Raw genomic sequence first — 26,720 nt, forward strand, 5'->3', positions numbered from 1 at the left:
GTTCACGTCTGACCTGGTCTTTTCTGTGTGGAGCTTTCATGTTCTCCCCATATTTGCATAGGTTCCTTCTTGGGTGCTAAAACTTCCTCCCACTTCTAAAGACATGCAGGTGGATTGGAAACTTTAAACTGACCGTAGGTGTGTGTGAATGTGTTTGTCTGGCGATGTCCGACAATGGACTCTTGACCAAAGACTGTTAGGATAGCTTCCAGCTCCCATGTGAACCTTAATTAGAATAAGTGGCCATAACAATGAATGAAAGAACAATTCTCATAAGAATCAGCTTTATGTAGTTATGAGTTTGTGGATAGTTTCCCATTTTTTATTTACGCAGTTTGTTTTGGTCTTTGTTAGAATCATGGATTGTCACTAGTCGCCATGAGGAGAGTCCTACGTCTGCGACTGTGTCTGGTAGAATTTTGCCTGGACATGTTGGAGGAAACCTGTAATGAGGAGAAACGCCAGGCTCTGGTTCGGGAAACAATGACTTCAACTGAGATAGCAATCGAGGAATACACACGCTGTACACCTGAGCCAAATTCCACAGAACAGGTTTGACAGAGCGCACACACACACACACACACACACACACGCAATAAACCCGTTCTAAACTTAAAATCTTTCATTTATATGTAAAATGTATTACTTTTGAATTTTCTGACTTTTGAGTGTTTATGACTTGCAACTACATTGCCAACTGGGGCTGTCAAAAGGTTGTAAAAGTATAGGCTGACTCACAAATGTGGTGTTTGCTGTAGTTCAAATCCTACAAAAAATCTGGCATGATTTGATGCATTATATCTGGAAATTGGTCACATACTCATACACTATGCTTCTCATGGCTTAACTATTAGAGTGAGTGAACATCTTTTTAGCAGCACCAACATAGAGTGAGGAAAATAAATATTTGAACACCCTGCGATTTTTGTTCGAAGTTCTCCCACTTAGAAATCATGGAGGGGTCTGAAATTTTCATCTTAGGTGCATGTCCACTGTGAGAGACATAATCTAAAAAAAATCCGGAAATTACAATGTATGATTTTTTAATAATATGTTACTGCTGCAAATAAGTATTTGACCCCTTATCAACCAGCAAGAATTCTGGCTCTCACAGATCTGTTAATTTTTCTTTAAGAAGCCCTCTTATTCTGCACTCTTTACCTGTATTAATTGCACCTGTTTGAACTTGTTACCTGTATAAAAGACACCTGTTCACACACTCAATCAATCACACTCCAACCTCCACACTCCAACCAACCTCCAACCTCCTCCACCATAGCCAAGACCAAAGAGCTGCCTAAGGACACCAGAGACAAAACTGTAGACCTGCATAAGGCTGGGATGGACTACAGGACAACAGACAAGCAGCTTGGTAGAAGACAACAACTGTTATGATTATTTATTAGAAAGTGGAAGAAACACAAGATGACTGTCAATCTCCTTTGGTCTGGGATTCCATGCAAGATCTCACTTTGTCGGGTAAGGATGATTCTGAGAAAGCTCAGAACTACACAGGAGGACCTGGTCAATGACCTGAAGAGAGCTGGCACCACAGTCACAAAGATTACATTAGTAACACATGATGGTGTCATGGTTTAAAATCCTGCAGGGCAGCAAGGTCCCCCTGCTCAAGCCAGCACATGTCCAGGCCCGTTTGAAGTTCACCAGTGACCATCTGGATGATCCAGAGGATGCATGGGAGAAGGTCATGTGGTCAGATGAGATCAGAATAGAGCTTTTTGGAATCAACTCCACTTACCATGTTTAGAGGATGAGAACAACCCCGAGAAAACCATCCCAACCATGAAGCATGGGGGTGGAAACATCATACTCTGGGGGTGCTCTTCTGCAAAGGGGACAGGACGACTGCACCGTATTGAAGGGAGGATGGATGGGGTCATGTATTGCGAGATTTTGGCAAACAACCTCATTCCCTAAGTAAGAGCATTGAAGATGGGTCATGGTTGGGTCTTCCAGCATGACAGTGACCCCAAACACACAGCTAGGGCGACTAAGGAGGGGCTCCGTAAGAAGCATTTCAAGGTCCTGGAGTGCCCTGGCCAGTCTCCAGACCTGAACTCAATAGAAAATCTTTGGAGGGAGCTGAAACTCCAAACCTGAAAGATTTGGAGAAGATCTGTATGGAGGAACGGGCCAAAATCCCTGCTGCAGTGTTTGCAAACCTGGTGAAAAACTACAGGAAACATTTGACCTCTGTAATTGCAAACAAAGGCTACTGTACCAAATATTAACATTGATTTTCACAGGTGTTCAAATACTTATTTGCAGCAGTAACATACAAATAAATTATTTAAAAAATCATACATTGTGATTTCCAGAATTTTTTTTTTTTTTAGATTATGTCCCTCACAGTGGACATTCAAGGATTCAAGGATTCAAAAGAATTTTATTGTCATATGCACATAGGAACATGTTCCCTGCACAATGAATTTTGTCTACTGCCTTTAACCCATCCTAATTGCCAGTTAGGAGCAGAGGTCGCCTTTAGGCGCCCGGGGACCAGCTCCAGATGTACATCCCTGCCTAGGTCAACAGCAGGGCTGAGCAAACCATGACCGGCCTCATGACAACAGACGACACACACATAACACACAACACACATAAGCCGGCCCAGTACTAGGGAGAGAAAAACCTTCATAGCTGCTGCGTTAAACCACACAGCAGCAATGCAGGAAAAAAACCCATCAGCACAAAAAAAACAATAATCACACACAGACGAGAGACGACGAGACGATGACCGAGATTTGAAAAATCCAGTTATCAGACAGAACACTCCGGAGGCAGCCTTTAGGTGCTGTCAACAGCCTTGTTTGTCCATCCTGGAGGGAAAAGGGGCCCAGCCCTGAACAGTCCACTGTCCGCAGTCAGAGCTGGAGAAAGTAAGGGCGGGGGGAGACCAGGGTGTGAGGCTTAAATGTTCTTCTTCTTCAGGAGGTTTTTATCACAGCGGCCTTGAAGTGAAGCTGTGTTTTGGGAAGCCGAATGAATATCCAGATTAGCAGATGCCTGAAAGATTCCACAGTCTGAAACAGAGTAGCTTTCAATACATCTGAATATAGGAGAGGAGATGTGGTCATTACTGACGATCAAAGCAGTTTTCCAGTGCAGCCATCCTCCCAGAGATGGTTTCCAACGTGAGGTTAACACCCGCCGACTGAGCTGACACTGCCCTTCCAATCGAATTAATCATGTGGGGCAGCCTGGACGGGCCAATTATTGCCGCTTCCACCTTCTTAATTTTCCGGTAAACCAGCGCTATGCCCGCTCCACACAGCAGAAAGCCGGTCACCACCGAGCCAAATATATACACATCTTCGACGTCCTCCACAGACAGCGTGTAACGGCACATGACCTGCCTCCAACTGTCCATCACGTAGCCCATCACATGCGTCCCAGCAGGACAGGTCGGGTCCTCCGCCCCCGAGTGTCTTGTAGAAAAAATAGTGTCAATTGCGTTCAGAGACCACTTTAACAGATCCATTTTTGCCATTTTCCAGAAGAGCAAAGCTGGCAGCCTCACAGACAACATGCCACAGAAGCAGGAAAGATAGGGAGGGAGGGAGAGAGGAAAAATGCGTCCGTCTCGGCCAAGTGCAAGGAGGCAAAAAAAAAAAATGCACCTAAGATGAAAATTTCAGACCCCTCCATGATTTCTAAGTGGGAGAATTTGCAAAATCGCAGGGTGTTCAGATATTTATTTTCCTCACTGTAGGCCCTGATGACCAGTGGGCTGGTGCATCCCCAGATACCATGTCGTGAAACAGATGAGAGTCTATGACTCACAGAACAATTAAGAACTTTCCAATTCATATGAATTTGACTTTTCAGTTTCACTGTAGGTTTCCGGTAGCGTAACAAAGAAGTGTTCCAGTACAATAAGTACCAGTTATCACAGATTTAGGTCAGAGAACATGACAGACACTGATATCAATCCTAAAGCATAGATAGAACTTCCATTTCATTTGTTCTCTATGACCCAGCATGTCTTTCCTACTCAGGTCTTCTTCTTCCTCTTCTTCTTCTTTCTTTTTTTTTTTATGGGGGTTGGCATACCATAATTTTCTGCTCTTTGGTGTAAAACATGATCCCTTTCAGATCAGATACTGCAGGACCAGCTTGTCATGTGTGTAGATGGTGCCATCTTGTGGCCACGAATGAAAATGCAGTATTTTCATTCTGTAGTATTTTTTTTATGCCAAGTGGTTAGTTTTGTTTGTTTCCATTGTGGAAAGTTCCCGGTTCTACAACGCCCCTGCCCATTCTCCATGGAATGTGGAGTTGCATCAGGAAGGACATCCAGTGTAAAACTTGTGTAAAACTTGTGCCAAGTCAACATGCAAATCCACCTCAGATCTGCTGTGGCGACCTCGAGTGAAGCAAGGGAGGAGTCGAAAGGACTTACTTTTTACAACACAGTACATGCAGAGACATTTCACTGAAAGTGTGATCCTCATTTGTTCACATCTGTGTTAATATTTTTCAACACCTTATCAAATGGAATATTTCAGAGCATTTGTTTTAAATCAGTTGGTGATATATTGAGTCTCTACTTAGCACACAGCTTCTGCTGTTGTCCTTTTGATATTAGATATTTTGATATTGGATTTTAGGACAATGTTTAAAACAGATTTAAAAGAGGTGTCTTGAGTTCGTCATCACTAATTTGTTGTACCACTGAAAGGTTATGGCACAATCCCCAGCCTCACCTTCTGTTTATTGCTTAATCCTGGTTTTGTTGTAATTTCTCTCAAATTTTCCTGCATATTGGGCATTGTGTTTCTCTCCAAGAGTCATGATGACACAACGTGCCCCGTGCTTAGGAAGCATGCAGACTACATGTAAGTTTCACCAGTAGCTGTTACTAACTTTCAACAGTTTATCCAGCATTGACTTAATGATCCATAACTTGTTGATTGACACTAACTTGAGATGGGCTCCTCCATGAGGGTTGGGCAGTTGGATGATTCTACTTTCTTTCACTAGTTGCTGCCTTCTTTCACTCTGAAGAAACACCATCATGTTGACTCTTCCTACTCCACATGGACTAATTACTGCCCCTACTAGACTGTAAAAATATGTTCACACTAGGGATTCCCCTCCATAAATTGAGCACTTAATAAACACGTACTTTCAGAAGTGTCAGCCAGAAGAGTTCAGAAATGAAAGATGGGCTAAGTGATTATTTGTATGATGAAACGACTGAGGTGTGCCATGGCTGTGGTAGGCGGTTATGAGTAGAAGCAGACTGTGTCCCTCTGCACACTCCTATACAGTAGGTGGCGATATGTCTTCAGTGTCAGTTGTACGCCACAAGAAGGATTCTGAATATTTTGAATCAGTTCTGTTCATTTTCTTAAAATTTCTGTTTCACTTTCCTGTTCTGTTGCATGTTTTGACTTATATTGTAATATCCTTCTGAATATCTGTTTTGTGTTTGCAAAACACAGAAGTTTCAAAACATTTGGAAGTAGTGTTATGGATTTGCCAACAGTAATTTTCAGTGGCAAAGCAGGGGTGGTGGCCAAGTGGTTAATGCGCTTGGTTTCAGTTCGGAAGGTTCTGGGTTCAAATCCCACCCCTGCCACATTTCTCCATGTAATGTGGAGTTGCGTCAGGAAGGGCATCCGGCGTAAAACCTGTGCCAAATCAACATGCAGATCCACCTTGGATTTGCTGTGGCAACCCCGAGTGCAAACAAGGGAGCAGCCGAAGGGACTTACTTTTAATTTGCAGTGGCAATAAAAAAAATTTGGCACCAGCTACAGCAAAATTCCATTCATTCTTTAATTCCAACCTTATCTTCCTGCTCTGTTGTATATTTGATTTCAAATTTGCCTATGAAGAGGGTGTTATTTTTCTGTTTGCTAGCTGCTAGCTTAATTCCAACAATTTATAGTCTACTTTCTGAAGCAAAATGGCAGAACAGACACATCTATATAAGATATTACACAGGCAAAACAGTTAGTTTTGGGATTGATCACAAACTAATCATCTCATTCTCTTTATACTCTGTTTTTACTTTGGTAAGTTGAGCCCTGTGCTGTTACTGCTGCAGGGGATTAATTACAGCGTGATGCCTTGCATTTTATACTTTCTATTTATTTATTTATTTATTTTTAAACGGTGATCTTTCATGTGTTTCCTCCACAGGCACTCCTCCTTATTCTTCTCCTACAGGGCTGGTTCTGTTCCAATATAGCAGCTTATATCCTTGTGGAAAAAATAATTAAATAAAAGATGTCCTTCTAATTTAGTTTTTACCAGGGGCATGAATTGCTTTCAAAATGAGTTTCTATTCAGCCGAAACCAGAATCAGTTAATAAGTCCAATCAGACTTGGAGTATTTAATGTCCTTAAATGTCACATGATGTTTTAAATAAGCCTTCGCTTTAACTGATGATCCATCACCTCAGTTTACCTCTCTCTATGTCCCGACCAGGAATGGTTGAGTGTGGGTTCTACTTTAGGGCAGGTGGTGCTGGGTCAGCTGGCAGCGCTCAGCTTCCACTCCGTGGACGACACACAGGCTCAAGCTCAATGCTTGATTTTGACAGGGAGGTACCTTAGGCTGTTGGCTGCACAAGAGGACCCCATTTATTTCTGTAGCCTATGGGATAGGCACAAACAGGTAGGAAACACGACAGTGCATACAGTCAACTTACTGTCTCTATGTTGCATATGTATCTCACAGTTATGGAACTGTGAAGAAGATAAAATTTCAGGCACCAATTTCAGCAGCACAAAGGGTGTAAATCCATTTGAGGCGTGACTACAGGAACTACAGGAAATGTTTGACCTCTGTAATTGCAAACAAAGGCTACTGTACCAAATATTCACATTGATTTTCACAGGTGTTGAAAAACGTATTTGCAGCAGTAACATACAAATAAATTATTAAAAAAATCATACATTGTATATATATATATATATATATATATAGGTGCTGGTTATATAATTAGAATATCATGAAAAAGTTGATTTATTACAGTAATTCCATTAAAAAAGTGAAACTTGTATATTATATTCAAGTCATTACACACAGACTGATATATTTTAAATGCTTATTTCTTTTAATTTTGATGATTATAACTGACAACTAATGAAAATCCCCAGTTCAGTATCTCAGAAAATTATATTACTTAAGACCAATACAGAAAAAGGATTTTTAGAAATGTTGGCCAACTGAAAAGTATGAACATGAAAAGTATGAGCATGTACAGCACACAATATGTACAACCCCTGGCAATAATTATGGAATCACCGGCCTCAGAGGATGTTCATTCAGTTGTTTAATTTTGTAGAAAAAAAGCAGATCACAGACATGACACAAAACTAAAGTCATTTCAAATGGCAACTTTCTGGCTTTAAGAAACACTATAAGAAATCAGGAAAAAAAAATTGTGGCAGTCAGTAACGGTTACTTTTTTTAGACCAAGCAGAGGGAAAAAAAAAATGGACTCACTCAATTCTGAGGAATAAATTATGGAATCACCCTGTAAATTTTCATCCCCAAAACTAACACCTGCATCAAATCAGATCTGCTCATTAGTCTGCATCTAAAAAGGAGTGATCACACCTTGGAGAGCTGTTGCACTGACACGAATCATGGCTCCAACACGAGAGATGTCAATTGAAACAAAGGAGAGGATTATCAAATTTGAAACAAAGGAGAGGATTATCAAATTTTTAAAAGAGGGTAAATCATCACGCAATGTTGCAAAAGATGTTGGTTGTTCACAGTCAGCTGTGTCTAAACTCTGGACCAAATACAAACAACATGGGAAGGTTGTTAAAGGCAAACATACTGGTAGACCAAGGAAGACATCAAAGCGTCAAGACAGAAAACTTAAAGCAATAAAGCAAAAATGCACACCAAAACAAATGAGGAACGAATAGGAGGAAACTGGAGGAAACTGGAGTCAACGTCTGTGACCGAACTGTAAGAAACCGCCTAAAGGAAATGGGATTTACATACAGAAAAGCTAAACGAAAGCCATCATTAACACCTAAACAGAAAAAAACAAGGTTACAGTGGGCTAAGTAAAAGCAATCGTGGACTGTGGATGACTGGATGAAAGTCATATTCAGTGATGAATCTCAAATCTGCATTGGACAAGGTGATGATGCTGGAACTTTTGTTTGGTGCCGTTCCAATGAGATTTATAAAGATGACTGCCTGAAGAGAACATGTAAATTTCCACAGTCATTGATGATATGGGGCTGCATGTCAGGTAAAGGCACTGGGGAGATGGCTGTCATTACATCATCAATAAATGCACAAGTTTACATTGATATTTTGGACACTTTTCTTATCTCATCAATTGAAAGGATGTTTGGGGATGAGGAAATCATTTTTCAAGATGATAATGCATCTTGCCATAGAGCAAAAACTGTGAAAACATTCCTTGCAAAAAGACACATAGGGTCAATGTCATAGCCTGCAAATAGTCCGGATCTTAATCCAATTGAAAATCTTTGGTGGAAGTTGAAGAAAATGGTCCATGACAAGGCTCCAACCTGCAAAGCTGATCTGGCAACAGCAATCAGAGAAAGTTGGAGCCAGATTGATGAAGAGTACTGTGTGTCACTCATTAAGTCCATGCCTCAGAGACTGCAAGGTGTTATAAAAGCCAGAGGTGGTGTAACAAAATACTAGTGATGTGTTGGAGTGTTCTTTTGTTTTTCATGATTCCATAATTTTTCCCTCAGAATTGAGTGATTCCATATTTTTTTCCCTCTGCTTGGTCTAAAAAAGTAACCGTTACTGACTGCCACAATTTTTTTTTCCTGATTTCTTATAGTGTTTCTTAAAGCCAGAAAGTTGCCATTTGAAATGACTTTAGTTTTGTGTCATGTCTGTGATCTGCTTTTTTTCTACAAAATTAAACAACTGAATGAACATCCTCAGAGGCCGGCAATTCCATAATTTTTGCCAGGGGTTGTAGTTGGGGCTCCTTTTGCCTGACTTACTGCAGCAATGCAGCGTGGCATGGAGTCGATCAGTCTGTGGCACTGCTCAGGTGGTATGAGAGCTCAGGTTGCTGTGATAGTGGCCTTCAGTTCTTCTGCATTGTTGGGTTTGACGTGTCGCATCTTCCTCTTCACAATACCTCATAGAGTTTCTATGGGGTTAAGGTCAGGCGAGTTTCCTGGCCAATAGAGATACTATGGTAGCTTTGGCACTGTGTGTGCAGCTGCCAAGTCCTGTTGGAAAATGAAATCTGCATCTCCATAAAGTTGGTCAGCAGCAGGAAATATTAAGTGCTCTACAACTTCCTAGATGGCTGTGCTGACCTTGGACCTCAGAAAACACAGGGGACCAACACCAGCAGATGGCATGGCACCCCAAACCATCACTGACTGTAGAAACTTTACATTGGACCTCAAGCAACATGGATTCTGTGCTCCTCCTCTCTTCCTCCACACTCTGGGACCTTATTTCCAAATGAAATGCAAAATTTACTGTCATCAGAGAACATAACTTTGGACCGCTCAGCAGCAGTCCAGTCCTTTTTGTCTTTATCCCAGGCAAGACGTCAAGTCAGCAGTCTTCCCCATGATTGTGTGGTCTACAGAACTAGACTGAGAGAACAGTTAAAGCCTTTTGCAGGTGTTTTGAGTTAAATAGCTGATTAGAGTGTACCACCAGGTGTCTTCAATATTGAACCTTTTCACAATATTCTAATTTTCTGAGATACTGAATTTGGGGTTTTCATAGTTGTCAGTTATAATAAACAAAATTAAAAGAAAAAAAATAAACACTTGAAATCTGTCAGTCTGTGTGGAATGAATGTATACATTATACAAGTTTCACTTTTCAATGGAAATACTGAAATGAATCAACTTTTTGATGATCTAATGATATAACCAGCACATTATTACAGATGTGGTTACATTTTTTATAGGATTTATTTCTCTGTCAACAATGCAATTTCATGAATGTTTGAATATTGGCTCACCTTTCCAGGGCAAGTCCTTAATACACCTTAGAATGGGTGCCAAGTTTGGCCTAAAATCAATTCCTTGATCTTTATCTTAAAATGCATAGCTCACTCCAGTCACTATCTTTTAAAACAATTATATACCAGATTATGAATCATTACTTTCCAACTGTAACTTGTACACGCACTCATAAAGCTGATAAAAGTAAAATAAATCAGAGTGTATTTGAAAAATGCACAACAGATTAACCCTCTGGAGTCTTGGCTATTTTTGGGTTACTTTTGGTTTTACCTTCATAATGTACCTTACAAAACTGTTTACCTGGCCTGGTTTGGTGTAATTTTTTTATCAGCTCAACCTCACCTGTGTGACTTTACAGTTTTCTTTCATTCTGACATGCTGCATTAAAACAGTGACCCAATATTCACAACAAAACATAGAATTTGAATCAGAAAAACAGTTAGTTTTTTTACTGTGAAAACAAGAAATATATTTAAGGAACCATTTTCATAGCTTAGAATGTAAATAAAAATTGTAAACTTCAAAAATATACAACCCCAATTCCAATGAAGTTGAGATGTTGTGAAAAACGTAAATAAAAACAGATTCCAATGATTTGCAAATCCTCTTCAACCTATATTCAATTGAATACACCACAAAGACAAGATATTTAATGTTCAAACTGATAAACTTTGTTGTTTTTGTGCAAATATTTGCTCATTTTGAAATGGATGCCTGCAGCACATTTCAAAAAAGTTGGGACAGTGGTATGTTTACCACTGTGTTACATCACCTTTCCTTCTAACAACACTCAATAAGCGTTTGCGAACTGAGGACACTAATTGTTGAAGATTTATAGGTGGAATTCCTTCCCATTCTTGCTTGATGTACGACTTCAGTAGTTCAACAGTCCGGGGTCTCTGTTGTCGTATTTTGTGCTTCATAATGCACCACATTTTCAATGGGCGACACATCTGGACTACAGGCAGGCCAGTCTAGTACCCGCACTCTTTTACTACGAAGCCACGCTGTTGTAACACATGCAGAATGTGGCTTGGCATTGTCTTGCTGAAAAAAGCAGGGACTTCCCTGAAAAAGACATTGCTTGGATGGCAGCATGTGTTGCTCCAAAATCTGGATGTACCTTTCAGCATTGATGGTGCCATCACAGATGTATAAGTTGCCATGCCATGGGCAGTAACACACCCCCATACCATCACGGATGCTGGCTTATGAACTTTGCGCTGATAACAATCTGGATGGTCTTTTTCCTCTTTTGTCCGGAGGAGACAACGTCCATGATTTCCAAAAACAATTTGAAATATGAACTCATCAGACCACAGCACACTTTTCCACTTTCCGTCTGTCCATTTTAAATGAGCTCGGGCCCAGAGAAGGCAGCGGCGTTTCTGGATGTTGTTGATGTGTGGCTTTTGCTTTGCATGGTAGAGTTTTAACTTGCACTTGTAGATGTAGCGACGAACTGTGTTAACCTCTTGCAGCCTGCCCTATACCGCCGGCGGGATATATGCATTTTTATTTAGTTCATGAGTTATAAGTTTCGTCTAAATCTTTCCCAATACCTGCTCACCATACATCATTCTTTTCATCTCTTAAGAAAATGATCATATCACTCAAAATATGACACAAACATCCCACAAAATACAACAAACAAGTTTGTGTGAGGATTACCGCACAGAAAAAAACCTTTTACTTACATCTAACGAGGTGTAGAATCTCTGTACTGCGTCCTTTTCGTTAGATCCTGTAGAATTACGATGTATAATCCTTTCTTCCATAAAAATGCTCCCTGTGCAGAGCTGCGTGTCGTCAGAGTTTTCAGAGGTGGTGTTTGTAGTTGCCATCTGCCACGCCGGTGTTTGCCAACCCGGACAGTGGGAATACCACCTCAACCGGCAACTTAGCCCCGCGACTGGACAGCAACAACGTCCGAGGCCCGCCCAACATGGTGAATTCACTGAGGCAGCGCGCTGCGTCATTAAAGCCGCGCGTCACGAGTGCCGCTTCCCCGAGGCCTCGTGCAGCCACCGCGGATCCATCAGCGCGGAAACACCGAGGCCGTGCGGCACCAGCGCAGTGCAGATCCATCCCGGTGACAAACAACGCAGGCTGTTAACATCGGCGATCGTCAAGCTGCCCATAAGCCGACCATGGGGCCTAAGAAGGTTCTGACAGCGGAGGAAGGTGACGATATTAAAAAATCTCTGGACTTTCTATCAGAGGAGATTTCTGTTGTGAAGCAGCAACAGAAATCAATCATGGATCTGGTGGAGGAGATGAAGGCATTACGGCTCCAGAACGCCGAGAAAGACCGGCATCTGGTGCAGCTGGAAAATAGAGTGGCTGAATTGGAGGAGTACACCAGAATTAACGACGTCATCATCACAGGTCTTCACATCAAACCACGGTCCTACGCATGGGCAGTAACAGATGAGAGCGGAGGGGATCCCAGTGAACAGGAGGTCAGCTCTGTGGAAAAACAGGTTGTTGATTTCCTCCTATCTAAAGATATAGAAATGGATTTAAATAACATTGAAGCGTGCCACCCTCTGCCCCGGAGAAATGACGGTGATAAATGAACCGTCATCATGAGATTCATCAACAGAAAACACAAAACAGCACTGTTAAAACAAGGAAGAAAACTGAAAGGGACAAACGTATTCATCAATGAACATCTCACCAAACGGAATGCCGACATCGCCAGGAAAGCACGCTTCTTAAAGAAACGGAAAAATCCAGCACACATGGACTTCAAACTGTAAAATATTCATCAAACTGAACGGATCACCAGAACAAGCAAAGGTTATGGCAATAAGGAACATCGAGGAGCTGGACAAATATGAACAATAGGTATAATGACTCAAACACATCACAGCACCATGATGCAGACTGGAGCAACCCACTCATCCACATCATCTACACCCGGAGACAAGAGAGACATAATGACTAAGGATAATGATCCGTTTATTTCTGCCCAGGAGCTCTGTCTAGATAAATTTAATTATAATAACTCTGCTAACCACCCCTTCAAATCTGAAAATGATCCTGATACCTTTTTCAGTGAGAATATTGTGAGACAGTGCAAATATTTTACAGAAGAACAATTCAAAAATTATAAAATCAATGATGAAGATTTTTCAATTATACATTTCAACAGCAGAAGTCTTTCTCGTAATCTGTCCACTATTAATGATTGTTTGAAAACATCCAAAAAACGTTTTTTTTCAGTTATTGCAATTTCAGAAACATGGTTAAATGAGGATAATAAAGATCTGGTATATCTTGATGGTTATGAATTGTTCCTGGTTAATAGGCAGACAAGAAGGGGCGGAAGCGTTGCATTGTTTGTAAGGTCAGATTATAACTGTAAACTCATTAACAACATGTCATTTACAGTGGACAACATCATGGAATGTGTTACCATAGAAATTACATCTATAAACTCCAAAAACATAGTTGTTAGTTGCATTTACAGAGCTCCTGGGACAAATATTGACACCTTTGAAGACATTATCTTAGGAATGTACAACAAAATCAACAGAAATAAGCATTTATTTGTCTGTGGAGATTTCAAAATAGATTTTTTAAACCCTCACAATCATCCACAAATTACCTCATTTATAAACACCTTGTACTGTTTAGTGTTGTGTGGGCCGCCAGAAGAGGAGGTACTGCTGGCCCACCACCCGGGGGCGCCCTGCCTGAAGTGCGGGCTTCAGGCACGAGAGGGCACTGCCGCCATGGACACAGCCGGGGGTGACAGCTGTCGCTCATTACCTCTTGACAGCTGTCACCCATCTACTCAACATCATCTCACTCCATAAAGACCAGACGTCATCTCCACCTCGTTGCCGAGATATCATACTTCATAGGAGGTAATACTCTCAGCCTTTTTGTGAGATTTGTAACTCTGTTATTGTGAGAATTTGCAGGAGAACCGGTCGTTTGTGAGGAGGCTGTGCAAGACGGCGCTCCTTTTCAGCTGAGACCGCTGCAACATATTGAATGAGAGGTGGAGGTGGCATTCCCACCGTTGTTGTTACTGGGTGTACACACACCCACACTTGACTGTCTTTGTTCTTCGCCAGCAGTACCAGATCCAACAGTCGGGGACGGTGATCACCTGGGAATTCGGGACTTGGCGGCTCCAGTATTCAGGTTCTGGGGCGGCGGAAATCATGTGGTTCCGGCTCTTCTTAGGACAGACGTCTTCTATCCCCGAGCCTGCCCACACGTCACCTCTGTGTATTGACTGTAATGATATTCTGTGATTGTCTGTATGTTCGTTGTGCACATTCACAACATTAAATTGTTACTTTTTGGCTCATCTATTGACCGTTCATTTGCGCCCCTGTGGTGGTCCGTGTCACTACACTTTCCCAACAGGATATCTCGGCCAGCGTCATGGACTCCGAGGGGCGTCACCCGGCTGTTGAACGACCAATGGGAGAGCAGGGAGCGCAGGCGTCTGCAGGAGACGTGATTGGTGAGCTGCAGCACATTCTCACCGCCTTTACGGCTCAGTTGGATCAAATGACTGAGCAAAACATCCTCCTGAACCGCAGGGTGGAGGCTCTCTCCGCACAGATGGCGTGCGAGCGCTCAGGGCGCTGCTGCGGCTCGTCCTCCTGCCGACCCTGTGCAGGATATAAACGTTCCAGTGGTGGTTCAACAACCCCTCCACCATCCCCTGAAGCATACATAAGCCCTCCTGAGCCGTACGGAGGTTGTGTGGAGACGTGCGCGGACTTTCTTATGCAGTGTTCGCTCGTCTTCGCACAACGTCCCGTCATGTACGCGGTCAGATGCTAGTAAAATAGCTTATGTGATTACTCTGCTTCGGGGTAAAGCACGCGCCTGGGCTACGGCGCTCTGGGAACAGAACTCACGGTTGTTATCAGCATACACTGGGTTTGTGGGGAGTTCAGAACAGTGTTGATCACCCTAACAGAGGAGAGACCGCTTCAACTATGCTGCTGTCAATGAGACAGGGACGCGAGAGCGCAGCCGCTTATGCAGTCAACTTCCGCATCGCGGCTGCGAGGTCCGGCTGGAATAACGTTGCGCTCCGCGCCGCCTTCGTAAACGGACTGTCGTTGGTTCTGAAGGAGCAGCTGGTAGCTAAGGAGGAACCGGGGGATTTAGATGGGCTTATCGATCTCGTTATACGGTTAGACAATCGGTTGGAGGAACGCCGTCGGGAGCGAGGCAAAGGACGTGACCGGATACACGCCGCCCCTCTCCCTTCCGGGTTCGATAAGGCGCCGCCCTCCCCACGCTCCACAGCCGCAGCGCTTTGTGGGGCAACAGCTCCCCCTGCTGATGTTGTTAGGGAAACGCACAGGGCCAAAATAGGGAGGCTGATCCGTGGAGAGTGTTTTCTCTGTAGCTCAACTGAGCACACACAGAGAAACTGCCCCAAACGGCCAAAACGACAACAACCGCCCTTAGAGACTGGGCTAAGGAGGGGTCAAACCATTCAAGTGAGACACACACAAATTGCCACACGACTCCCAGTCACAATCCTGAGCGGGGATTTAACCCTTCAAGCCCGAGCACTGGTGGACACGGGGTCAGAAGGGAATCTGCTAGACAGCAGATGGGCAAGGGAGGTAGGGCTCCCTCTGGTGGCGCTTCCTTCGCCATTGCAGGTGCGGGCACTAGATGGCACCCTCCTCCCTTTACTCACACACAAGACACAACCAGTAACTCTGGTAGTGTCTGGAAACCATCGGGAGGAGATTGAGTTTTTGTGACTCCTTCTACCTCCCGCGTGATTTTGGGCATCCCATGGATGTTGAAGCACAATCCCCGGATTGATTGGCCGTCTGGGGTGGTGGTTCAATGGAGCAAAACCTGCCATCGGGGGTGTTTAGGATCCTCGGTTCCTCCCGGTTCACAGGCTAAGGAGGAGGTCAAAGTCCCTCCCAATCTGACGGCAGTGCCGGTTGAGTACCACGATCTTGCTGACGTTTTCAGCAAGGATCTGGCACTCACCCTTCCCCTGCACCGTCCGTACGATTGTGCCATTGATTTGGTTCCAGGCGCTGAGTTCCCGTCCAGCAGGCTGTACAACCTCTCACGACCTGAGCGCGAATCAATGGAGACCTACATCCGGGACTCATTAGCTGCCGGGCTGATCCGGAACTCCACCTCCCCGATGGGGGCAGGTTTCTTTTTTGTGGGCAAGAAAGATGGCGGACTTCGTCCATGTATTGATTACAGGGGGCTGAATGAGATTACGGTTCGCAACCGATACCCGTTGCCATTGTTAGATTCCGTGTTCACCCCCCTGCATGGAGCCAAAATCTTTACTAAGCTGGATCTTAGGAATGCGTATCACCTGGTTCGGATCCGGAAGGGAGACGAATGGAAGATGGCATTTAACACCCCGTTAGGTCACTTTGAGTACCTGGTCATGCCGTTCGGCCTCACCAACGCCCCCGCGACGTTCCAAGCCTTGGTTAACGACGTCTTGCGGGACTTCCTGCACCGATTCGTCTTCGTATATCTGGACGATATTCTCATCTTTTCTCCGGATCCTGAGACCCATGTCCAGCATGTACGTCAGGTCCTGCAGCGGTTGTTAGAGAACCGACTGTTTGTGAAGGGCGAGAAGTGCGAGTTCACCGCGCGTCTTTGTCCTTCCTGGGGTTTATAATCTCCTCCAACTCCGTCGCCCCTGATCCGGCCAAGGTTGCGGCGTTGAGAGATTGGCCCCAACCAACAAGCCGTAGGAAGCTGCAACAGTTCCTCGGCTTTGCTAATTTCTATAGGAGGTTCATTAAGGGCTACAGTCAGGTAGTTAGCCCCCTGACAGCCCTGACCTCTCCAAAAGTCCCCTTCACCTGGTCGGATCGGTGCGAAGCCGCGTTCAAGGAGTTGAAACGACGGTTCTCTACTGCGCCAGTTTTGGTGCAGCCCGACCCTAGCCGCCAGTTCATGGTTGAAGTGGATGCCTCTGACTCAGGGATAGGAGCCGTGCTGTCCCAGAGCAGAGAGACCGATAAGGTTCTTCACCCGTGTGCCTACTTTTCCCGCAGGTTGACCCCGGCTGAACGGAACTATGACGTCGGCAATCGAGAACTCCTTGCGGTGAAAGAGGCTCTTGAGGAGTGGAGACACCTGTTGGAGAGAGCGTCTGTGCCGTTCACGGTTTTCACTGACCATCGGAACCTGGAGTATATCAGGACCGCCAAGCGGCTGAACCCCAGGCAAGCCCGCTGGTCACTGTTCTTCGGGCGTTTCGACTTCCGGATCACCTATCGCCCCGGGACCAAGAACCAGAGATCGGATGCCTTGTCCCGGGTACACGAAGACGAAGTCAAAACAGAGCTGTTGGATCCACCGGAGCCCATCATTCCGGAGTCCACTATCGTGGCCACCCTCACCTGGGACGTGGAGAAGACCGTCCGGGAGGCCCTGGCACGGAGCCCGGACCCTGGAACCGGTCCGAAGAACCGTCAGTACGTCCCACCAGAGGCCAGAGCTGCAGTCTTGGACTTCTGTCACGGTTCCAAGCTCTCCTGTCATCCAGGGGTGCGAAGGACCGTGGCAGTTGTCCGGCAGCGCTTCTGGTGGGCGTCTATGGAGGCCGACGTCCGGGAATATATATGGATTTCGTCACGGGCCTCCCGCCGTCCCAGGGCAACACCACCATCTTCACGATAGTGGACCGATTCTCCAAGGCGGCCCACTTCGTGGCCCTCCCGAAGCTCCCAACAGCCCAGGAGACAGCAGACCTCCTGGTCCACCACGTCGTCCGTCTGCATGGGATACCCTCCGACATCGTCTCTGATCGTGGTCCCCAGTTCTCCTCACACGTCTGGAGGAGCTTCTGCAGGGAACTGGGGGCCACCGTGAGCCTCTCGTCCGGGTGCCATCCACAGACGAACGGACAAGGCAGAGCGGGCCAACCAGGACTTGGAACAGACCCTCCGCTGCGTCACATCCGCGCACCCGACGGCCTGGAGTAACCATCTGGCCTGGATCGAGTATGCGCATAACAGCCAGGTGTCTTCTGCCACTGGCCTCTCCCCATTTGAGGTGTGTTTGGGGTATCAGCCCCCGTTGTTTCCCGTGGTGGAGGGAGAGGTCGGTGTGCCCTCGGTCCAGGCCCACCTGCGGAAGTGCTGTCGGGTGTGGCGCTCCGCCCGTTGTTGAAGGCCCGGACGAGGGCGAAGACCCATGCAGACCGCCGGCGATCCCCGGCTCCTGCTTACCAGCCCGGGCAGGAGGTGTGGCTTTCCACGAAGGACATCCCCCTCCAGGTGGACTCCCCAAAACTTCAGGACAGGTACATTGGCCCCTTCAGGATCCTCAAAGTCCTCAGTCCTGCCGCAGTGAAGCTCTAACTCCCGGCTTCACTGCGGATCCATCCGGTTTTCCACGTGTCCCGCATCAAACCTCACCACACCTCACCCCTCTGTGCTCCCGGACCGGCGCTGCCTCCTGCTCGGATCATCGACGGGGAGCCGGCTTGGACGGTGCGCCGGCTCCTGGACGTCCGTCGGATGGGTCGGGGGTTCCAGTACTTGGTGGACTGGGAGGGGTATGGACCCGAAGAACGCTCCTGGGTGAAGAGGAGCTTCATCCTGGATCCGGCCCTCCTGGCCGACTTCTACCGCCGACACCCCGACAAACCTGGTGGCGCCCGTTGAGGGAGGGGTCCTGTTGTGTGGGCCGCCAGAAGAGGGAGGTACTGCTGGCCCACCACCAGAGGGCGCCCTGCCTGAAGTGCGGGCTTCAGGCACGAGAGGGCGCTGCCGCCATGGACACAGCCGGGGGGTGACAGCTGTCGCTCATTACCTCTTGACAGCTGTCACCCATCTACTCAGCATCATCTCACTCCATAAAGACCAGACGTCATCTCCACCTCGTTGCCGAGATATCATACTTCATAGAGGTAATACTCTCAGCCTTTTTGTGAGATTTGTAACTCTGTTATTGTGAGAATTTGCAGGAGAACCCGTCGTTTGTGAGGAGGCTGTGCAAGACGGCGCTCCTTTTCAGCTGAGACCGCTGCAACATATTGAATGAGAGGTGGAGGTGGCATTCCCACCGTTGTTGTTACTGGGTGTACACACACCACACTTGACTGTCTTTGTTCTTCGCCAGCAGTACCAGATCCGACAGTCGGGGATGGTGATCACCTGGGAATTCGGGACTTAGCGGCTCCAGTATTCACCAGGTTCTGGGGCGGCGGAAATCGTGTGGTTCCGGCTCTTCTTAGGACAGACGTCTTCTATCCTCGAGCCTGCCCACACGTCACCTCTGTGTATTGACTGTAATGATATTCTGTGATTGTCTGTATCAATCAATCAATCAACTTTTTTCTTGTATAGCGCCAAATCACAACAAACAGTTGCCCCAAGGCGCTCCACATTGCAAGGCAAGGCCATACAATAATTATGAAACACAGTCTACGTCTAAAGCAACATAACCAAGGGATGGTCCAGGGTCACCCGATCCAGCCCTAACTATAAGCCTTAGCGAAAAGGAAAGTTTTAAGCCTAATCTTAAAAGTAGAGAGGGTATCTGTCTCCCTGATCTGAATTGGGAGCTGGTTCCACAGGAGAGGAGCCTGAAAGCTGAAGGCTCTGCCTCCCATTCTACTCTTACAAACCCTAGGAACTACAAGTAAGCCCGCAGTCTGAGAGCGAAGCGCTCTAATGGGGTAATATGGTACTCTGAGGTCCCTAAGATAAGATGGGACCTGATTATTCAAAACCTTATAAGTAAGAAGGAGAATTTTAAATTCTATTCTAGCATTAACAGGAAGCCAATGAAGGGAGGCCAACACGGGTGAGATATGGGTGAGATATGTTCGTTGTGCACATTCACAACATTAAATTGTTACTTTTTGGCTCATCTATTGACCGTTCATTTGCGCCCCCTGTTGTGGGGCCGTGTCACTACACTTTCCCAACATTTAGGACTGTTTCCAACCATCATTCATCCTAGCAGAATAACTATGGATACAACTCTCATTGACAATATTTAACTACGTTATTACCCGGTAATCTTAGTGGGGGACTACTGGTCAGTGATATCAGTGATCACTTGCCAGTTTTCTCAGTCTTTGTATTGGAGGGTTGTTGTATGTATCGAAGCAATATCAAATTCATGAGTAGAAAAGTAACACCTGAAACAATTGATAATTTAAGGGAGGATTATCAAGTCAGAATTGGTCAGATGTTTTTGTTGATGATGTTGACAGGTCATATGATGCTTTCATTTCCATTTTTTCCAGAATTGGTCAGATGTTTTTGTTGATGATGTTGACAGGTCATATGATGCTTTCATTTCCATTTTTTCCAGTTTGTATAATAAACACTGTCCATTTGTTGACAAAATATATAGAAATCAATATAGCAACAAACCATGGATAACTAAGGGGCTTCAGAGGGCATGTAAAAAGAAAAACGTACTATATAAACAATTCATAAAATACGAACTAAGGAAGCTGAAAGGTAAGTATAAAACATAAGAATAGTTAATCAATATCATGAGACTCAGTAAAAAAATTATGAGTTACTTTGTCAAAATAGAAATAACATCAAAACACATGGAACATATTAAATGAAATAGTAAAAAGAATAGAGTAACTAGAGATTATCTTCATTTTTTCAGAGTAACAACTACATCATGATTGATAACGACGAGTCTATTGCTGAACACTTTAATGAATACTTCGTAATGTGGGTAAAAATCTTGCCAGTAAAATTGACTCATCAACTAATAACTTCTGGGTAAATAATTCAACATTTAACAAATCTGTTTCAATGTTCATTGGTGGGTACTCATGGAAAGGGAAATACTTGATCTGGTTCATGGTTTCAAAAAGTAAGAAATTGACTGATTTTAATAATTTGGATATGGCTTTATTAAAAAAAGTTATTGATTGTATAGTAAAACCGTTCAATTATATTTGGCAATATGTCACTAAGTACTGGTAAATTTCCTTCTCAAATGAAAATAGCCAAAGTAATTCCTCTGTTAAAACTGGTAACAACACACATTTTCTAATGATAGACCTATATCACTCCTGCCACAATTTTCCAAAATTTTGGAAAAAATATTTGCTAAAAGATTAAATGATTATTTACTGAAGCACTAACATCATTTGTGAAGACCAATATGGATCAGAAGGTCTCGAACTACATCACATGCTTTGATGGACTTTGTGGAAAGTATAGCAACTGCAATTGACAATAAACAATACACAATAGGTGTTTTTTTTTTATTTACAGAAAGCGTTTTGACACATTAACCATGGAATACTATTATTAAACTGCAGAAATATGGAATCAGAGGTCTGGCATATGAATGGATAGCTAGTATTTACAAGGCAGATTTCAGTATGTTCAATTCAATAATACAAATTCTGAACTCAGGGGATGTCACATGTGGGGTGCCGCAGGGCTCAGTGCTGGGTCCTTTGTTGTTATAATCTATATAAATGATATAAGTTGGGTGTCGAGTTCACTGAGATGTGTCCTTTTTGCGGATGATACAACTGTGTTCTGTAGCGGTGAAAATCTTGAACAGCTTCTGGACATAGAGGAGAAAGAACTGGAAAATTTAAGGTTTGGTTTGACGCTAAAGTTGTCACTCAACCTTGGGAAAACTAAATGTATTATATTTTGGAATAAACAGGCACCCAAATGTAAAAATTTAACTATAAACAATAAGGAAATTTGATGTTAGTAACCGAGAATACATTTTTAGGTGTTATAATTGATAATAAACTTACCTGGAAACACATTAAATTATGTGAAATCAAAATTGTCAAAAACTATACCATTTTGTATAAAGCCAAAGACCTATTGCCGCAAGAAGGGTTACTTACTTTATACATTCTCTGATGGTACCATATATGACATATTGTGTTGAGCCATGGGGAAACACTTACAAATCAATACCAATCCAATATTCCTTTTTGCAAAAACGAGCCATACGAATCATCTGCAATAAACAATATCGTGACCAACTCATTCTCTATTTGTGTCTTTAAATTTATTAAAATCATAGATTTGGTCGATTACATTACAATTCAAACTTTATTTCGAGTGAAAAACCAAGCCTACCGAGACATGTCCAGAGTCTGTTCCGATTGAGGGAATCCATATATAGTTAAGAGGTTGTGCAGTTTTATGAAACCACCAGGTAAGAACAAATGTAAAGGGTTTTTGTGTGTCTGTGGTTGGGGTGAGGAAATGGAACAAATGTTCAACAGAGGTTAGAATGAGTAGTACCTTTAGTAGATTTAAGAAACTACTCAAAAGAACATTTGTCTAAGTATCATAAGAAGCAAATATAATTGATTATATGGAATGTTCAATTATAAGTGGGACTTATTGTATATTTGAATGTGTGGGTATGTATATGCGTATGTAGATATATAGATATGGGTAGGTGTATATAAGTGACTGTGTATATGTATGTATATTTATGTTTGTAAAGTATATACATATGTTATATAGGTATATATGGCACAGCCCAAGCAGAGGGTCACCCCCAAGAGCCTGGTCTTCTTGAGGTTTCTTCCTTATAGGGGAGTTTTCCTCATCACAGTTGCCTAGTGCTTGCTCTGGGGGTTGTAAGGTTAGTCCTTACTGGCGTAAAGTGCCTTGATTCAACCTTTCTTGTGATCTGGTACTATATAAATATAATTATAAGTGGATAGTATATTGATGTGTATGTCTGTATGTCGAACCTGTAGTATCGTGAATTTGTATTTATGTAAATATGACCTGATTAGAATTATTGGACTCTGTAACTTAGCAGGGGTGGGCGCTATAAGCTTTGCTTCAGCCCCCACACCTTTTCGGACGTCAATGAGTTTTGTCTGTGTTTTGTTTGTGGGCATTGTTCATTTTTTCTATTTGAATATTTTGGTGTGGGGAATAAAAAAACTTTGTCACTTTGTCATATAAATCCCTTCAAACCTGTTTTTCTTCCATTAAAAAACAAAAAAGTTTTATGTACTTTCTGGAATGAAAAGAGGCTCTTGTCCATACATGGTCCCCCATCTTCTTGGTATGTGCGTGTTCGTTACATTATTATCTCCAAGCCACCGCAATCCTCTTAAGTCTACGTGAAAAGAGTAGACTCCTCCACCCCTTTGAGTAAAACAAACGCTCCTGTCGCTGAACGGCATTGCGCATACCCTCTGTTTTGTCATGTGACATCACCTCATATTACGGTCTATGTCAAAATGATTGACACCAGCCTATAGCCAATAAGCAGAGGTTTCCATCGATAGGCGGGTCTTGGGGGTTCTTCACTCTGTAGACATTTAAATAGCGTGCGTAAAATGGATGATACAGACTGTTGTTATCGGTGCGTGCACAGCAATCTGACTTTACGCACAGTTATATTTCCATTGCTTTGTGAAATTTTGTTTCTAATCATGCCTAAAGCTAAGCAAAATACCAAGCATGCTTTTCTTGGGCCAGTAGCAGCGTTGTCTGAGTCGTCAGCATCTGATGACAGCTATTTTGACTCTGAAGAGTTATTCTGGGAAGGGACTGATCCTCTGTTGGATCGGTGAGTAATATAACCATTACAATTATTTATGTATTTAGGAATTATTATTACAATGATTTAGATGATGTTGATTGATATACTAAATATAAATTAAATATTTTAAAATATTTATTACCATGATAATAATAGTATTATGTATGTAATGTTATGTTTATGATGTTATATATGTAATGTTATGTAATGTTATGTTTATGTTATATGTGTAATGTTATGTTTATAATGTTACATATGTAATGTTATGTTCAGAATGTTATATATGTAATGTTATATATGTATGTATGTATGTATGTATGTACAAAAAATAATATTTTGCTAATAACTAATAAGATTGTTTTGTGTTTTATCCTATAGTACAACCACAAAGGAGGACACCTTGGATCCAGACTGGGACCCAAAATCCACATCTTTCCCCGCTGCTTCAGAAGAATTCACACCTCCAGCAAAAAGACAAAGAGGCATTGTGCATGGCAGAGGCAAGAAGAAAGGGAGTCGTCAGACGAGTGGGCGAGTCAGCCTTGCCACAATAGCCACTTGGAACGATGTTGACGACCCGGACGTCACACCCACTCAAATACCTTTTTGTCCTTCTAGAGTGCCTGGACCTCAGCGTAGTTGTAGACAGGCGAAGACCGTACTGGATTTTTTCAAGTTGTTTTTTACTGAATTAGTATTGGCAAATCTTCTGGACAGTATGAATGTATTTGCTGCAAAGAAGAATAGGAAAACAAAAATGGAAACTACAGACTTGTATTCTTTTCTTGCAGTGGTCATTTATATGGGCTATGTGAAGGCACCTATATTGGTAGACTACTGGAGACAGCACAATTTGTTCAAGCTGCCCTTTCCAAGTTCAGTCATCTCCAGAAACAAATTTTTTGCCATGCTTAACTTTCTTCATATTTCCCCTTTAGAGGCTGATGCCAAAAATCAAGCAGTAAAAGGAACATCTGCCTACGACCGTCTTTGTAAAATAAAACCCCTGTATTCAGATGTTGTGAAGAGCTGCAAAGAACATTTCCAGCCATCTCAAAACATATCAATAGATGAGCATATGGTTGCCTCAAAGGCTCAGATTGGGTTGAAGCAGTATATTAAAAATAAGCAAAGTGGGGCTACAAACTGTTTGTCCTTGCGGACTCTGCGACAGGTTACACATGGAACTTTTTTGTGTATCGGGAAGACGTCGGACACAGGAAAAGGCCTCAGCTATAAGTCAGTCATGGCACTTATGGACTTTGAAATGCTAGGGACTGGGTATCACCTTTATGTTGCTAATTTTTACACCAGTCCCCTGCTATTCAAAGATTTGTTAGCTGAAGACTGGTGCTTGTGGTACAATTCGTACAAATCGTGTGGGATTTCCCAAGACTGCCCAGAACGATTTGTCAAAGAATGACCCTCGTGGGAGCATCAGGTGGCTGCGTGATGGAGATTAACTCTTTGTTAAGTGGAAGGACACCCGGGAGGTAGTGATGTGTTCCACCATAGACCCTGCATTCATCAGAGACACCGTCCCACGCCGGATGAAACATGAGGGCCAGTGGAGACTGCACAACGTGAACATCCCAGTTCCAGTCAAGGAGTACAATAAGTACATGGGAGGTGTTGACCTCTCAGATGCCCTCGTTGGATACTATTCAGTACTCCATAAAACAAAAAAGTGGTACAAGACATTTTTTATCACTTTCTGGACATTGCTATTGTCAATGCCTTCATTTTGTATAAAGAATCACACCCGGATATCACTCAAAGAGCTTTCAGGGAAGAACTTATGGTTCAACTGGCAGTGTGCGGCAGCCCATCTACTTCAAGTGGCTGCACACCTGCCCCAGCACCAGAGGGGATGCACTTGCCAGTGTTCATCACAGAGGGGCAGGATCTTCCCAAATCTGCAGCAGCCACTGCTGGCAGACTGTGGAGCAAGAACTGCAACAAAAAGATTCCTATGATGTGTAAAACCTGCAAGATCCCTCTGTGTATACAGCCAACAAGAAACTGTTTCCATGAATGGCATATCAAACATTGAAGTCTAAATGTTCACCGATTCCATTTTGTAAATAGTTAGATTGTTTTTTTGTTTTTTTGACGTGTGCCTTTTTACACAATTCTCTTCACAATTTTATATTTCCATTTCAATTTTTTATATTGCAGTGTTGTTTTTCATACTGCACTACTGTTTTTATATTGAAAGGTTATATTTCATTTATGTAAGATGGATCCAGTTGCACCACTAAAATATGAAAAGTCTGCAAAAAAACATTGTCTAGATTATTTTTATAGCTATCTGAATGATAAAAACCCTTTTTTATGATGAAATGAGTGGTAAAATGCATGTACCAAAGTTGGCACATTTGGCTAAGATTTACATACTTTATCCCAAAGACATAAAACCTGTCACACTTGTTGTTAACATCATGAATAACAAGTGTTGTGAATTTCTAATGCCATAGTATAATGTAAACTCAACCAATGACATGAATAAAGAAGTTTTTTATTTTCAAGAGAATAAAAAAAACATAACATTTTGTCAAATTTAAGCTGCCATTGTTTGATTTGTGTAATAGTTAAAGTGTTAAGGTGGATATCACAAGAAACTAGAAGAAATGTACATTAAAATGAGGCATATTGCAATCCTGTGAGGTGTAAGATGTTATTTTTATGAGCTTTGGCACTTGGGTAGGTCCAAACTTTTGTGCACAAGGCGAAAATAGGTGGGTGTTTTAACTGACAGTGGTTTCTGAAGTGTTCCTGAGCCCACGCGGTAAGCTCCTTTACACAATGATGTCAGTTTTAATGCAGTGCTGCCCGAGGGATCGAAGGTCACGGGCATTCAATGTTGGTTTTCTGCATTGCCGCTTGTATAGAAAGTTCTCCAGATTCTCTGAATCTTCTGATGATATTATGGATTGTAGATGATGGAATCACTAAATTCCTTGCAACTGAACGTTGAGAAACATTGTTCTTTAACTGTTGGACTATTTTTTCATGCAGTTGCTCACAAAATGGTGATCCTCACCCCATCTTTGCTTGTGAACGGCTGAGCCTTTTGGGGATGCTCCTTTTTTATACCCAGTCATGACACTCACCAGTTTCCAATTAGGTGTTCTTTGAGCATTCATCAACTTTCCCAATCTTTTGTTGCCCCGTCCCAACTTTTTTGAAATGTGTTGCATGCATCCATTTTA

General features: G+C 43.2%; 1 protein-coding gene across 1 annotated transcript in view; it reads left to right on the top strand.

Moving 5' to 3' along the window:
- Positions 1-26,720, top strand: part of LOC117522987 (cilia- and flagella-associated protein 46) — a 316,276-nt gene that overhangs the window by 190,655 nt on the left and 98,901 nt on the right. The window contains exons 40-41 of the mRNA XM_034184405.1: positions 355-552; positions 6,461-6,649. Of these exons, the coding sequence (XP_034040296.1) occupies positions 355-552; positions 6,461-6,649 (387 nt within the window). The remainder of the gene's footprint in view (positions 1-354; positions 553-6,460; positions 6,650-26,720) is intronic.

The sequence above is a fragment of the Thalassophryne amazonica genome, chromosome 13 (assembly GCF_902500255.1).
Source record: "Thalassophryne amazonica chromosome 13, fThaAma1.1, whole genome shotgun sequence".
Lineage (NCBI taxonomy): Eukaryota > Metazoa > Chordata > Actinopteri > Batrachoidiformes > Batrachoididae > Thalassophryne > Thalassophryne amazonica.